Source organism: Lygodium microphyllum, chromosome 28 (genome assembly GCF_053477565.2).
Source record: "Lygodium microphyllum isolate KBCC chromosome 28, Lygodium_microphyllum_v1.1.10, whole genome shotgun sequence".
Taxonomy (NCBI): Eukaryota; Viridiplantae; Streptophyta; class Polypodiopsida; order Schizaeales; family Lygodiaceae; genus Lygodium; species Lygodium microphyllum.
The window spans coordinates 35434263-35450240 of NC_141162.1; the positions used below are offsets into that span (position 1 = coordinate 35434263).

The following is a 15978-nucleotide window of genomic DNA, read 5'->3' on the forward strand; positions in this document are numbered from 1 at the left end:
AGGTACTTGCATAAACTAACTCACAAGACCAATAGCGTAGCTCAAGTCTAGCCTTATAATGGTCATGTAGATCAAAATCCCTACTATCCTCCTGAACATACTAGGGTCTTCTATCTCATCCCCAACATCAGCACTCAACTTTACATTCTGCTCCAACGGGACTGAAAGTGATTTGTATGCTGTCATACCATACTTGGACAACATATCCAAGCCATACTGTCTTTGGGACAGCCATATACCATCATCACATCTGATCACATCAATGCCAAGGCAGTACCTTAGCTCACCTAAATCCTTCATCTCAAATTTCTTCTTCAAAAAATCCTTGACTTCAACAATCCCACTATCACTATCACCTGTAGTAATCAAGTCATCCACATAGATGACTATGATGACCAAACCTGCATCTCCCTTTCTCACATAAAGTGAGTGATCAGCATCAGAAACATAAAATCCAATATTGACAAGATACTCTTTGATCTTGTCAGACCATGCTCTAGGTGCTTGCTTGAGCCCATAGAGCACCTTCTTCAACCTGCACACATACGTGGGATGCTCTAAATCTTCATAGCCTGCTGGTTGATCCATATACACTTCTTCCTCCAAATCACCATGCAAGAAGGCATTCTTCACATCCATTTGCTGTAACCTCCAACCTTTGGCTGCTACTAAAGCAATCACACATCTGACAATTGTCATCCTAGCAACTGGACTGAAGGTTTCTTCATAATCTATGCCATATGTCTGGGCATAGCCTTTTGCAACCAGCCTAGCTTTGTACCTACTAATAGAACCATCTACATTGTGCTTAATCTTATAAACCCACTTACATCCAATAGATTTCTTGCCCTTCGGCAATGATACTAGATCCCAAGTCTTATTGGCCTCTAATGCAGCCATCTCCTCATCCATTTGCTGCATCCCAATGAGCATGACCAATAGCCTCCTCAAAACATGTGGGCTCCACATCCTCAACTAGTTTCACCATATAAGCATAATGGTGAGCTGCATAACCTTCAAAACCAAATCTTTCAACAGGGTACTTGACCCTGCTAGATCTGCGTATCACCAGATCACTCGATGGAGCCTTTACATTACTAGGAGCTCTCTATACACCTGGTGTCCTGACAGAAGGAATACCAAGCTCATCATCCAAGCTCTCTGAGCCACTGGAGTCTCCATCAAGAACTGCATCAATGCCATCTGACACTTTATTCTTTCCTTTGTCTTTACCTGTAGTGCTACTAGATGCACCTGAAGATGTAGAGGTACTCCTTAGTCTCCCAGACCAAGGACTACCAGATGATGTCTTTGGTCCACTAAGAGTCCGTGATTCTTGCTTTTCAGCCTGCACATGAGTGTCATGATCATCATCATCATCCAATGCATCACCACTAGATGCATACCAACTACTCATTTCATCAAAGTTGGCATCCCTGCTCACTCTGAACTTACATGTGACAGGGTTATAACAGCGATACCCTTTCTGCTCTAAAGAGTATCCAATAAAAATACTTTTTTTGCCTTTGGATCAAGGTTCTTCCGTAGCTCATATGGCACATGAACGTATGCAACACAACCAAATACCTTCAAGTGCGATACATCAGGCTTCTTGCTAGTAAAGCATTCTTCAGGAGTCATCCCATGAACTGCAGTTATGAGAGTTGTGTTCAAAATATAAACAGCAGTATGAACAGCCTCAGACCAAAAATGCTTAGGCATATTCTTTTCAGCTATCAAGGTGCGTGCAACTTCTGCAATATGCCTGTTTTTCCTTTCTGCAACCCCATTTTGTTGTGGGGTATATCTACATGTGAACTGTCTCTTTATCCCATGAGACCTCAAAAAATCACTGAACTCATTCGAGAGATACTCTCCCCCTCCATCTGACCTCAAGCACTTTACTTTCAAGCATGTTTCTCTTTCAACTACAGCCTTGAAAGTTCTAAAGTGCTCAAACGCTTCACTCTTTTCCTTCATAAAATATACCCATAGCTTTCTAGAACAATCATCAATGAATGTGACAAAGTATGAACTGCCTTCAAGGGATACATTTTGTGTAGGCCCCCAAATGTCTATATGCACAACATCAAGGATATTTCTGCTTACATCTCTGTCTTGCCTGCTTACCAAACTGGCATGCTTCGCATACCTTATGAAATTCTACAACTCTAAATGTAGGCAAACCTGTAACCAACCCTTTGGACTGCATTAATTTCAGCCTTTGTACATTTGCATGTCCAATGCATTTATGCCAAATTTCAATATCTGCAACAACACCTTTTCCTTTAGCATACATAGCAGCATTCATAGTAGGAATTTCAGCATCCAGAGTAAACATACGTCCAACTCTACTTCCCTTTGCTACCAACCTGCATTTGTCATTGAAGTCTTCTATAAAGCAGCCCTTTGCATTAAATCTGATTTGCAACCCTTGCTCTACCATTTGACCGACTGACACCAATTTCTTTGTAATAGATGGCACATGTAATACATCTAAAAGACTCTTTGTCTTACCATCATGCAAGGACAAGGGAACTTTTCCAATGTGTGAAATTGGGTGGCATGAATCATCACCCGTCTACACATAACCTATATTTTGCAAATCTTGCATCTCTCCAAACCATTCTGCATGGCTGGTCATATGATTGGATGCACCTGAATCAACATACCAAACATCATCATGTATTCCCTTTCCTGTAACAGCATTCAACATATGCTGCATAACAAACAGACGTTCATTTTTATCTTCATTCTGTCGTGAAGACGATGCATAGTTTCCTTGCTGCAACTTACCACTGCGAATATCGTCTTTCTTAGCATAACATTGGGCTGCAATATGACCTGTTTTGCCACAGTAGTGACACACAATACCGGAGTTGTTAGAACCTCTGTTCTTCCATCCACCTCTTCCTCTAAAGCTCCCCTTGCCTCTAAAGTTACCACGACCTCCTAAAATCTGCATATCGCCAAATTGCTGATTCAATCTGTTTTGCTGGTTGTCACTACCACGTCCTGTACCACGGCCTCTTGAAGAGAACCTGCCACATTCCCTTCCTAAAATGGAGTAGAAAGCTTGAACCTGTTCACCACTTCTTTCAGATGTCTCACTCTGCATGTTGATCTCTTCAGTGATCATAAGGGAGACCAACTCATCGAAATCTGGAAATGGCTTTCTGACATATACGGAAGTTACAAAAGACTTCCAAGCCTTTTCATTGTTAAGTCCACCCAAGGTAAACGACACCAAATCATCATCATCAGGCATTGCATCAATCGCTGCCAATGCATCTGCAATGCTCCTTACCTTCAGTGCATACTCATTGATAGACATCTTCCCTTTCTTCAATGTATTCAACTCTTGCTTGAGTTGAATCTTTCGTGCCTTTGTATTTACGGAAAACATACTTTCAAGTATGGTCCAAGCTGCATATGAATTCTCTGCATTTCTAATATGTCCCAGCATATTATTGTCAATTACTGCAGACAGCCAATACATGACATTCTTGTCTTTTTCATTCCATTCCTTCCGTGCCTTTGTCTCTTCTGCATTTGGAGGATCACTCACCTCTGGCTCCTTTTCTTCACCTGAAATAAACTCATAGAGGCCTTTTCCAATAAGGAAGTTCGTGACATGGAACTTCCATGAAGGGTAGTTGTTCTTGTCAAGCTTCTCAATGATAGGGCTTCCACTATTCTCTGCCATTATCACAAAACTAATAACAAACATCAAGCAAATCTTCTGCAACCCTCGACCTGTAATGCACAGCAATACACCAGACAGCCTTTTTCACTATATGCTCAACAATACATGCAATTTGCAATCTGTTTGCAAATAAACCTTATGTTTGATTCCTGCAAACACCTTAAGAATTACAAATTCGCAATCTGTAACCTGCGCACCCACTTTTGGTCAAAACAACTGAAATCACAGTGTACCCTGAAACTACTGTCCGCAACCTTGCGGCTCTTAAACGGGACTTGAAACGGCCTTAGATGCCCAAAATAACTGTGAGAAAGCCCTACAGGGCCTATCTATAGAATATACAACGCTCTTCGCACACACCAAATCTCACTGCAATCTGAGATTTTTGCTCTGCCCTGCTTCCGGTGTCTCAACAGGCACTATCCAAGAGAAAGAGTGGAAGGATGGGAGAGCTTCTTACCTGTGGCTTGCTTGCTCGAACCTTGCTTCTTCTCCTTCACTTCAGCCTTCGAAATTAGCCTCTCTCAGTGGCACGACTCTGATACCATGTCAAGAATCGCATGGTGGGGGGACTTACTCAAGATGCTGCACCAAACACACACAGAATGCACAAGAAGAAGCTCACTCAAGAGACAAGAAGAGAGATGGAGGCCAAAACGTTTTCTTGCTAGTTTCTTCTTCTTCGTCCACACACTTTTCAATGTGCACAAAGTATAGATAAGATACAACATAAAGGAATGTGGCCTACTAAGTCAAACAATGCATAACCGACTACACTAGTTGACTGCGCTATAACTATGCCAGCTGTAAATAGGTGTAACAACCTAAATATAATAAGTAATGAGTCAGTGGCCATGTGAGAGTCATAATGACCACCGACGTGCTAAGTGTAGACATGTGGAACCGTCTAACCAGGCGGTCCATTATCAATGTCCGCATGTGTTGAGCTTGTCATCTCAACAAGAAATAAGTTATAAAATTGTGTCTTCTCTTAAAATGTTTCAGATACGGTTGTTGCTTGGAAGACATGGTTTAATGGTTGGTAATAGATTAATTGCCTTTTTTGTTGATTTTGGAAAGAGTCATTGTGTGCACATGGGCAGATTCTTGGATATGACTTAGGTCTCCCCCAAGGCAAGTGGTGGCAGAGCCCTTCACCAAAGGGTTGGATTTGTTCGCAACAATGCTAGCACCCACCCTGAATATGAGAGGTCTCTCTGTAGAGAGGATATAGGCTAGGAAGAGACAATGTGCCAAGGGGCTCTGGTTGTAAATTCCTTGGGTGTTGAGAGGACATGCCATCCATCCATTAGTAGATTTCTTATTGAGGAGTACTAGGATTGTGTATTAGGATATTATAGCAAGTGCATAGATTCACAAATTGATAGAGATATCTTGAATAGTTTAACAATTATTTATGATGTTTTACCACCAATTCATGGACATGCTCCATGAAATTATAAGATCCCATTCGTGATAGCTTCTCCTTATGCTCATGGATGAGAATGCTAGTCTTTTATACGAGGCATTGAATAAGAGAGACTATCTTGATGGAGAGCTTTTGATGCTTGATATGACCATAGTGTTTCTTATAGTAGAGATATTGGCCCATCATTTTATGTCCCCTAATGGTTTATCTAGCTTATCAGATAACACGACCTCTTCCATCTACACTACAAGAGAGATGAGAGGAATATTGACACCGATTTTTGACACACTTTTGAAAAACACCAAAATACTAGTAGAAACATTAATGTCTATGTTGAAAGTGTATTGATATATGTGCTAGCATTTCTTCACGAAAATACTAGCACACATTCCAATGCGTATATAACACAATATTAGTGAGTTTGGGAATCTCATGATTCCCATTTTTGGAATACTAAAAAGGTGGCACCTAGATAACATGCCCATAAGTTTCTCAAAACCATATGATGTGACCTATCATTGGAAAGCGCTCGAAAAACAGAATCTATTGAGCTATAGAGCTCTCAATTTGGAGTTATACTGTTCAAGTTATGTCAAATACAAAGATTTGACCACATGTCCCAAACTTATGGGAAATTTCCATATTCCCCAATATGGTGTTATATATACTGATGCAACTTAAAATATTCCCCCTCGAAAGTTTTGAGGTGCAATCCGAGGCATATATAAGACTGATTAAAATTTCATTTGATTGACATATCTATGCTCTCCTTATTTTTGCACCATCAAGCCTTGAGGTAAGTCTTCAAACCTTACTATTGGTTGGGCATGCATAATAAATATGCAACTTTAAAATCTTATCAAATGCTAACATAAAACAATATAAAGTGTAGAACATGTTTCTAATGTCAATTGAAAATATGGGTTTCCAAATATTATCAAGATTGATCTATTTGGTGGTGCCTCTCTATATTGTAGGCCAATGCTTCTCCTTTGTTTTATGCAACATGTTCAAAGACCTTGGAGAAACTGTTCATTATTTATTTAAAAAAGGAAAGAGTAGTGATGTTAATGCTTTGATTTCATAATTGAGCATAGACTTTGAGTGTCTTGAGATTGCCAACAAAGTGTCAATTAATATTTAATTCTCTAACTTCCTCTACATAGAACTTCACACCACTTTTTTTTCCTAGAAATGATATTTGAATGAGGAGTTCAGTGAAATATCCAAGGAAAAACATTGTGTATCTACGTATTAGCAGTTTGTCTATTGCTAGCCACCAATTTCCTTTTTTGAAAATATACTAAATGGAGAAACAAGTGTGATGTCTTTAACTTTGACTACCGCATAATTCATCAACGTGGGCTCACTTGCCCTAGCTTAGATGCCCTCACAATCTAATCTTCATTAGGATTCACAATAGACTCTAAGGTTAGCATATATAGAGTTTGGAAAAAAGTAATTGGCATGGATAGATGAGAACATAGAACATCGCCCTATGTTTTGTGCCATGTTATAAATGACATCTTTTATGGCTTGCACCTTCTAGAACCTTGCAATCTAATAAGGCTAACAAAAGTATCGTTGATCTCACCATACTCATAGAAAAACTTGTTTCCAGCTTTAGTTCCTTCAAATTCCATTTTCTCTTCAATGAAAAATTATTTCTTGATAGGATCCCCAAATATACATTATTTGCTCATTGTATAGCTCAAGGCCTAAACATTAAAGGAAAGATCAAAAGGATACATTGCTATGATCTAGCACTCTATCTATGATATTAAACATTTCCTCATAGCTTTGTCGACTAGCCCTAGCTATATAAAAAAACTATCTGAATTTCTCCACTAGCAATATTTTAAGGTTATCTACAAGAACCTCATTTAATGTAGGAAAGTTGAGTGTTGATGGTCTCTCAAATTTCCAATCGGATGCTTGCATTTCAAAAATTCATTTGAAGGCTTCAACTTTTGATCTTCACCTTAGCCACTTGTATCATTAAAAGTTCCTACCAACAAATAAAACAACATCGTTAAGGAGATGTCACAAATCAAAATAATCTCCAAACTCTCTCCAAATAGGGGGAGATTGACCTTGACAATGCTTTCACATATCCCTTTTATGCTCTATTATCCATTGATAGGGATACCATTGATATTAGCTCAATGTGTTATTCCTTGTAGCCCATGGTAGCATGCTTATGCCTTTGCAACTTTGCCTCTCCTATGTTATTGTTCTTATCTATTTTCTTGAGAGTTGCTTTGAAAGGTGCATTCTCCACCTTCGAGGATGTTTTTCTTTGCACCTCATTTGTACACTTTGTTTTACTAATGTTTCAAGGCTTACTAAAATATATTCAAAGAACCTTGTGTATAGTAAAGATTGAAGCATGATTTAACATTAATTGGAAGTATTGATATGTATGGACATAATCCAAAACATTCACAATAACCTAATAGACCTTGTTCACTAAACCTAACATAAGTGAGCAATAAAGAAATAGGGATTTAGTCTAGTACTAGGGTCATTTATATACAAGCAACCATCAACCAAAAAACAATATCTTTCTTTTCAATTGAATGATATTGGGAAGTTCTTGTAGCTTACTAAAAGGTGCATTTGTTATAGTATACTTCTCATCACATGAACATGCAAGTCCACTTACCTCTTTCGATTGGTTATCTTTGAAAGTGGTTTCATTAGGTAATGTATGATAGGACGTTGTTTTGAGAATTCATGGAGTATGAAGAATGGTTGTTTGGACATACAATATTTGTTAGGCTCATTTGTAGATGAAGAAATGTACTTTTTGGGAGGGAGGGAAACAAAACTATTATTGTGGCCAAAATTGGCTTGCTTTATTGAGTGCATCAAATAGAACAAGTAACAGAGCATCAAATAGTTATGCAACTCATATAAAGTGTTTGAAAATGTAAATTCATTTAAGATCAAAAATAGAAGATCAAAAATGGTCATTTCAACATGCAATATAATTGGTCAACTATTGAAATAAAGCAATCTTTTTTTTGTGAGACTCTAGTGGTGATCATGGGGAAAATGGACGTGATACTGAAAAAGTATCCCTCTTCCTACTGCTTGCAATCATTGCTAATTTTAATTTTAATGTAGTCTTTTTATGGAGATGCTCCTTTTAAAAAAGTAGTATATTAGTGTGTAAGGATGGGCTACCAACACCCATGGTGCCTAATATTTATGTCCCATTCATAATTATATGTTTTTGGATAAAAAATCATAGGAAATTGCATTGTTCATAAATGGATAGAATTTTGATGGGTTGATAACATACATAATGTTTTGGTATTCGATTCTTTTATTATTATTGGATGTTTTGATAGTCATTGATAGTTTAAGATGTAGTTGACAAGCATCTATATTTGCATGGAGTTTTAGATATTTAAATTAATATGTAGCATAAGGGTAGGTGAGCTCATGAGCGCCATTGTTTGAGACAATGGTTGACTATTATATGAGGCTTTTCATTGTACCATTGTGTGAGTATAGGGGTGATGGTAGTGATGAAAGGAGTCCAACTAAAAAATATGGGAGAATTTCAACCCAAAAGCTATGTTTTAGAGGTTTTGGGGGTAATGGAACTAATTTCTTAGGCTTAAAAACTCATACAATAGGCCCTATGCACAACATAAATATTTTGACCATAAATTTTCCCAAAAAACTAAAAAATAAGGCTTTTTAGGAATATTTCATGCCACTTTCTAAACGCTTGACCTTTGATTGATAGAACATTCACCCACTTATTCAAAATTAAGAAATCACAGGGATTCCTTATTTGTTACCTTGATTGGAGTAGTGTTTTCTTTTTCCTTTCTTCTCTTGCATTTTTTGGAATCTTGTTTTGTCTTTGTCTATCTTTGGATTCTAGAACATTTTCAATCCCTCTTTCTCATGAATGCTTTTTATCATACTAGAATTATATGTTTTGGTGCTCATAGTGAGTTTGGGTGATTAAAGTGATGTTTTGTATTATGTTGCATTGTTTCTTCCTTTATTTCTTGTTTTGCACTCATAGAAGTTGATTTCCTTTGCATTACCTCCATTTTTTTGTAAATTACATGCATGCTCAAAGTCATGCATTTTGGTGCTCAATAAAATAGCTAGTAAAGCTTATAATTAATAATATTAAGACCTCTTCTATTCTACTCCTCTTTTGTTCCTTCCCAAAATGGAGGTTAAAAAGAAAGGGCAGCCTCTAGTTACAAATGAAAAGATGTTAAATATTGTAGCAATTACTTATTCCATCCTTCTAAATCACGTATAAATCTAAACTAAAACAAATATGCATATAGAATCTGCTACACTTCGGACTTCTATTTCAATTTTTAGTGTAGATATATATATATATATATATATATATATATGGGAATCCTATATAATGTGTGTGCTCATCAGTTGGCATGGTAAATCTCCCTATTTGGATATTGTTCATGCCTAGATGGACCTTTCTCATGATATATGCCCCTGATTACCAAAGTTTTTTCTTTTCAACTTTACAACACCCTATTGTGTGTGTGAGAGCACACACACAAACATGTGCATGTGTGTGTGTGTGTGTGTGTGTGTGTGTGTGTGTGTGTGTGTGTGTGTGTGTGTGTGTGTGTGTGTGTGTGTGTGTGTGTGTGTGTGTGTGTGTGTGTGTGTGTGTGTGTGTGTGTGTGTGTGTGTGTGTGTGTGTGTGTGTGTGTGTGTGTGTGTGTGTGTGTGTGTGTGTGTGTGTGTGTGTGTGTGTGTGTGTGTGTGTGTGTGTGTGTGTGTGTGTGTGTGTGTGTGTGTGTGTGTGTGTGTGTGTGTGTGTGTGTGTGTGTGTGTGTGTGTGTGTGTGTGCGCGTGCGTGCGTGTGTGTAAGAGAGATATCAATTGTAACTCAAAATTTTTAAAATCTCTTGTGTAGAACTCACATGCTACTTTACATAGATTTTGCTTGACCTCCTTGATTGAATTTCACAACCTTATCAAATTGAAAACAAAAATCAATACTTGTAAAAATATTAACTTGCTTCACATTTTCAAATGTGACCTTGGTTTCCATGTAGAAGACTTACATGCTACTTTACATATATGACTTCCTTGATTGAATTTCACAATAAAACTTATCAAATTGAGCAAGTACTTGTAAAAGTATGAATTAGCTTCACATTGTTAAATGTACCCTTGGTTTCCATGTAGAGAATTGCACCTATCTACTTTATATGAGAAAAGTGGGAATATTTCAAGGGGTTAGTACACATCTTACCATGAACATGTTAAGAGGCAAGCATGTTAATTCTCCATGTAGCACACATGTGGCACATAAGTCACCCATTGTTGTGCATATATACTACGAAAGAAAAAAAGTATCAAGAAGAAATATGACATCGTGCCAACTTCTTCTCCATGCAAATAGATCATCAATAATACCAATGATGGCTAAATCACATTGAGTTGCTACTAAAGTGTGAGACTTTAGGTTATCCAACATTAGCAATTTAAAACAATTCAGGTTGATCTATACATCAACTTTGAAGAAGGTCATTTATGGTTAATCATGAATCAACCAAACACTTTCTAGTAAGTCATCTATGAGGTTTGCCAAAAGATGTGGAATTAGTAATTTGACAACAAAATGGAGAAATAAACCATATAAAAAGTATATTAAGGACCCTGTATATGGATCAATTGTGTTGGGGAGGGTGAGTTCTTGGAAGAGAATAATCTACATGAAAATTAGCAAAGCTAGAATCTTGATTTGGTGACCTTTTATTCTTTTTACTGCTATGACTTTTCTTTGTGTTAACATCACTCTTTGTTCGAGCCCTTTGACTTGATAATGATCGTCTACTTCGATGATGCTTTTGGTCAACAATACTCCTCAAATTGTTTGTCACACTTATAGGAGAAAAAATGCTCGACGCAGGCTCAGATTTTGATTGTTTCCCTTTATTTGTTGTAAATGTTGGTAAAACATGGAGGTTTTGAATAAGAGGTGACTGGATATTTTTCTTGCTTTCTTCCTGGAAATAAATAGGAAATCTAGTCATATAAAAGAATACATAATAAAACTTGAATAAAACATAAATGAAGATGTCATCTTGGCCTAAGCCTCATATATATGAGGAAAAACCTCGAAAAAGTCTAGGAGAAAGTATGTGACCATAAACATACATACGCACCTGCACATATATACACAAATTATGGATGATACATATGAGCCACACATACATGAAGGAAATCCACTACAAATCTAGGAAATCCCCTACAAAGTCTAGGAGAAAATCATGTAAGCAGACACATGCATGTGCATACACACACATAGGTAACGTGCTATCTCTCCCACTCTCTCATACATAATGGCCCCATTAGATATGCTAACAATGTGCAGTAACATGTGTTACTGCTTCAACAACTAAATCTAGTTTCTTTTTAATGATTTTCATACATGTTGTCAGTTGACCAATATTAGATGATTTTTGGCTATTAGTATTACACCCTAAGGGATATAGACCTCCTTCATTGATGATTTGAGTTTGTGAACACTATCATGGTATTGCTTGTCAATCAAACCCTTTGATTGTGTGTTCTCGCTTTCAACCTACTTAGGAGAAAAGCAAAGACATAGGCACCGATAGTGCATGGTAATCATGAATTTTCCTTGAACATAAAGATTCCTAATACTCCCCAAGTAAACTAGTCCTAATTACACAAGAACATTCATATTTCTACTCACATTGATTGAGAAAGATGATGCCAATGCTATAGTGCTAGAAAGTTTATCTTAGGTGACATTCTTAACTATACTACACATTTGATATTTTACTTGAGTTGATGAACAAGTGATAGAGATGTTACAACATTGTAGTGGTCACAAGCTAGACATGCATTTACCTAAAACATGACATGTTGATGATAAATGCATTCTCAATCGTTTCTTAAATCAATCAATAAATGACAAGTATAGGTACGTAGTAAACCAAGCATAAATCCCTTTTAACCTTGTGTGGTGTTGTGTATAGAACTAAATGCCATTATAAGGAAACAAAACTCTCTTGTATTACTTACATTTGATTGCTAGATATAACATGGAAACTATCAGCAACATGTAAAAGAGCTAGAAATATAACTTGGTCCTTACCTGTTGAGAATGTTGCTCATCATATCTAGCCATGTGTAGTGCAAAAACTTGGTTTGAAGAAGAAACTTGGTAAACCTCTTGGTCTGGGAAAACAATAACAATAGTAATCATATTACTTCTAAGTAACAGCTCACCAAGATTCAAAGTACAATCATGAAAGAGATTTGCTAGATTACACTTGAAGCTTATGATATCTTCTTGAGATATTAGATTACACTTGAAACCTATGATATCTTCTTAGTAGTGTTACATCCTGATGTTTGATATGGAGTAGTTTAGTTTGAAGCCTAGTACACACACGTTTGATATGGAGTAGTTTAGTTTGAAGCCTAGAACACACACACAGAGTACACACACACTCACTCACTCACTCACTCACACACACACACACACACACACACACACTCTCTCTCTCTCTCTCTCTCTCTCTCTCTCTCTCTCTCTCTCTCTCTCTCTCTCTCTCTCTCTCTCTCTCTCTCTCTCTCTCTCTCTCTCTCTCTCTCTCTCTCTCTCTACAATTCAAGATCATTTGTTTGTGGTGGTGCTAAACAAGCTTACCTTCCTTGGAGACATCGTAGTTATAATTGGTGGCGGTGGCAAGCTCGACGAGACCAACGAGGATGAAGAGCGCCGTGGTAAGGACTAGCATGTGATAATAGGATGGCCGAGGTATTATCCTTCTAGTGCAGCTGGTAAGAGAGGATGGACGACGGGGATAGACGAGCATGGCGGCAGCATGAAGGTTAAAATATGTGGGTCGACGATCGATTCGGCTCCTACAAAGGGCCGGCAACTGCTACAGAGACAGAGAGGGAGAGGGGGGGCAGGCACTGATCACAGAGAGAGAGAGAGAGAGAGAGAGAGAGAGAGAGAGAGAGAGAGAGAGAGAGAGAGAGAGAGAGAGAGAGAGAGAGAGAGAGAAGGGATTATCGCTAAACACTCTAGGGTTTAAGACTGTATTAGTGAGACGGGCTGGCGTGATTATCACTGTAGTGACTGCTGCATGCACACTGATCACTCGCATAGAGGCTGTTTGCAGAGCCCACCACGACACCTTATAATTATAATACCAGCAGCCCGAGTTCATGTACCTCCCTAAACTACTAATTAAGGGCCCGGTTTTCCATTACGGGCAGGATAACCCACCTTGATTAAGATGCTAATGGGGCGTCGGCGTACCAGCCTCCTTGGTTCTCCCTTAACCTAATATATTACTATTACACAACCTCAAATATATGCCTTGTATATCATTTCACCTCACAGTCTACAACACTCATGACCTTTTTACGATTAGCGCGCCCTCTCTCCCCTCTTCGTGCTTAACGTCCTCTGCTTTCCCTAATCCCCATGCTTTGCTTGTTTTTTCATCACTCCTAAGGTCTAAATTTGACGACTCTCATGCCTTCTGGCTATTTCGCCCATCAAAACAAGGGAAATAAAAACTTTTATATGTCAAAGGACATCTCTTACTAAAGTTGTGTGCCATCTATCATTGTTACTGTGTCTAACTTATCTGGATCTCTAGATAGCTTAAGGCTTCATCTAGATAAAGGAAAAATGGTTCAGAAAACTTGCGTGGCATATGAAATACTGGGCATCCCATCAAATTTAGTGCATAATGATCCATTCCATGTCATACAAAGGCATTGATATGGAAACCTCTAGGTTAGGCATTTTACTTCGGTTGGTCCATTGCAACATTCTCTATGTGACCACTTTTCTTCCCAAATTTTTTTGAAGAGTGCCCTTCTATATGTGGAAAGTATCTCATGTTTAACTTTGTGTATTTCTAACCATTATCATTGTGTCTTATATTTGTGGAATGTAAAACATTTTATTGAGTCTCATTCAATAAGTACCAAGCCCACGATCGCTATATTTTGAACCTCAATCTCCAATAAATAATTACTTTCTTTAAACTTGGCTCATAGTTGATCAACCACATTACAATCCAGGTGTTATTTTCTTCTTGGTACTAGCCTTCATTCAAACATATTTCAATTGTGAATTCCATTCCAAATCCCCATGAATTAAGGGTTACTTTAATTTGCAGAATATGTATTTGTACTATAAAGCAATAGACCCTCAAATCAATAAACTTTGCACCGACTTGATAATAAGCTTGAGCTACTACTCATTACCATGTAAGAAAGCAATTTACGATTCCCAAACTAATGCACCATGCATATGCTTATTATTCAACCAACTTTCCACACAACTAGGAAGAAAGCATTCTAAGGACCACCCCCAATTCCAAAATGTCATCATCTATGCCCGCATGAGCTATCCTATCATGTTCTTTTGTCTACAAATTGAGGCTGCATGTCATGAACCCATGGCAACAAAGACTTGGAGTGTCACACCTACAAAATATTAAAGTTTCCATGTGTTTGACCAACCTTAGGTTTATATTAGGAAGAATAGTTATGTGGCATCTAACTACAAAATAACTGAAGTTAAAAGAGGTAGCTTTAACCTTTCAACGACATGACCAATTTCAACAAAAGAGCGACATACATGTTAATTTTTGTGTTATATACATTAGTGTTTCCATCTCTAATATACCTTTGCTACGCACACTATTCATTCTATATATACTATATACTTAACCACACATGTTGTGTTCATAGTTCATCAATATCGAAAATGAAGGTGACCCTTCATCTTCTTTATTTGCTAACCGAATTAGGATCAACTCACATGAAAATTTTGAATATTTTCACTTTGGAACCATTCCATTCAAAGCCCATTCAAAGGCTCCAAGCACGGAGAAGTGTCGAAAGTATGTCGGCTCAATTTTTGGTCTAGCCAACAATCTCTAGTTATTGAAGTTCAAAGTAAAAGGGAATTGACAAAGGTCAAATCATCATGATTATATATCTAGGATAAAGATTTTGGCGTGGTAAGGATTCCACATCATCCAAAATGCATCTATCAACTTGGATGGACTAAATTGTTATTTCAAAATATTCAAGAAAAAATTATTATGGAAAATTTTTATGGCACTTTTAGAAATGTGTTTACCTATAACATTTACATTCTTTCACAAAAGAAACTAGGAAAGAATTATATTCCTTTAATAGAGAAATAATATGATCTCATGTTTATATTCATGAACCTCCAAGGCATGAGGCTTTTGTCATTTAACCACTCTACTTCCAAAAAAAATCTAGTGTGCCTTTTTCCATTTTATCTAATTTATTTCCCTTCAACCCTTGGGAGCTTAAAATACCATAATAGTCCACAATCCTACTATGGCCAACCCTATAGGTCATATGATAGGAAATGATCATAAATTGTCAGAAGCATTGTAATGAGTCATTGGTGAAAGTTATGATCATACCATGATATGGAAAAAAACATGATGGCTATTCCTAACCTTTCTCAAATATTGTGGCTCTCTTTTTACTTTATAATTTACACAAGCTCACAAAAGGAGATGCAAGACTAGGATCCACCTTTGCAATAAGTGAGATTGAATCATGCTCTTGTTACCAAGCTATTAATTATGTTGAGAATCCCATTTTATATTTTGTGTACTTCCAAAGGTTTCATTTTAGCATGATCATGGTATATTAACTCATGTTAACAAGTTTATTAATGTTCACATGTGCTTCAATCCACATTAATGTTTTGTTATTGCAACACAATTTATATTTTCAATGCACAATGTAACTATTTTTCTATTACACACTCACT

At 37.3% G+C, this 15978-nt stretch overlaps 1 protein-coding gene across 1 annotated transcript; it reads right to left on the minus strand.

Moving 5' to 3' along the window:
- Positions 1-10690: 10690 nt before the first annotated feature.
- LOC148011346 (uncharacterized) lies at positions 10691-13156 on the minus strand. The gene is made up of 3 exons (XM_087670793.1): positions 12838-13156; positions 12280-12362; positions 10691-11161 (listed from the first exon to the last, which is right to left on the minus strand). The coding sequence occupies exons 1-3, from the start codon at positions 13004-13006 to the stop codon at positions 10823-10825; spliced, it is 591 nt and encodes a 196-aa protein (XP_087526919.1). The 5' UTR covers positions 13007-13156; the 3' UTR covers positions 10691-10822.
- Positions 13157-15978: the final 2822 nt, after the last annotated feature.

Excerpts from the sequence above, each read along its gene's own strand:
- LOC148011346 (XM_087670793.1), bottom strand. The coding sequence starts at position 13,006 with ATGCTCGTCTATCCCCGTCGTCCATCCTCTCTTACCAGCTGCACTAGA. Across the intron at positions 12,363-12,837 it reads CTACGATGTCTCCAAGGAAG|ACCAAGAGGTTTACCAAGTT; the intron begins GTAAGCTTGTTT and ends TTGTTTTCCCAG. Across the intron at positions 11,162-12,279 it reads ATGAGCAACATTCTCAACAG|GAAGAAAGCAAGAAAAATAT; the intron begins GTAAGGACCAAG and ends ATTTATTTCCAG.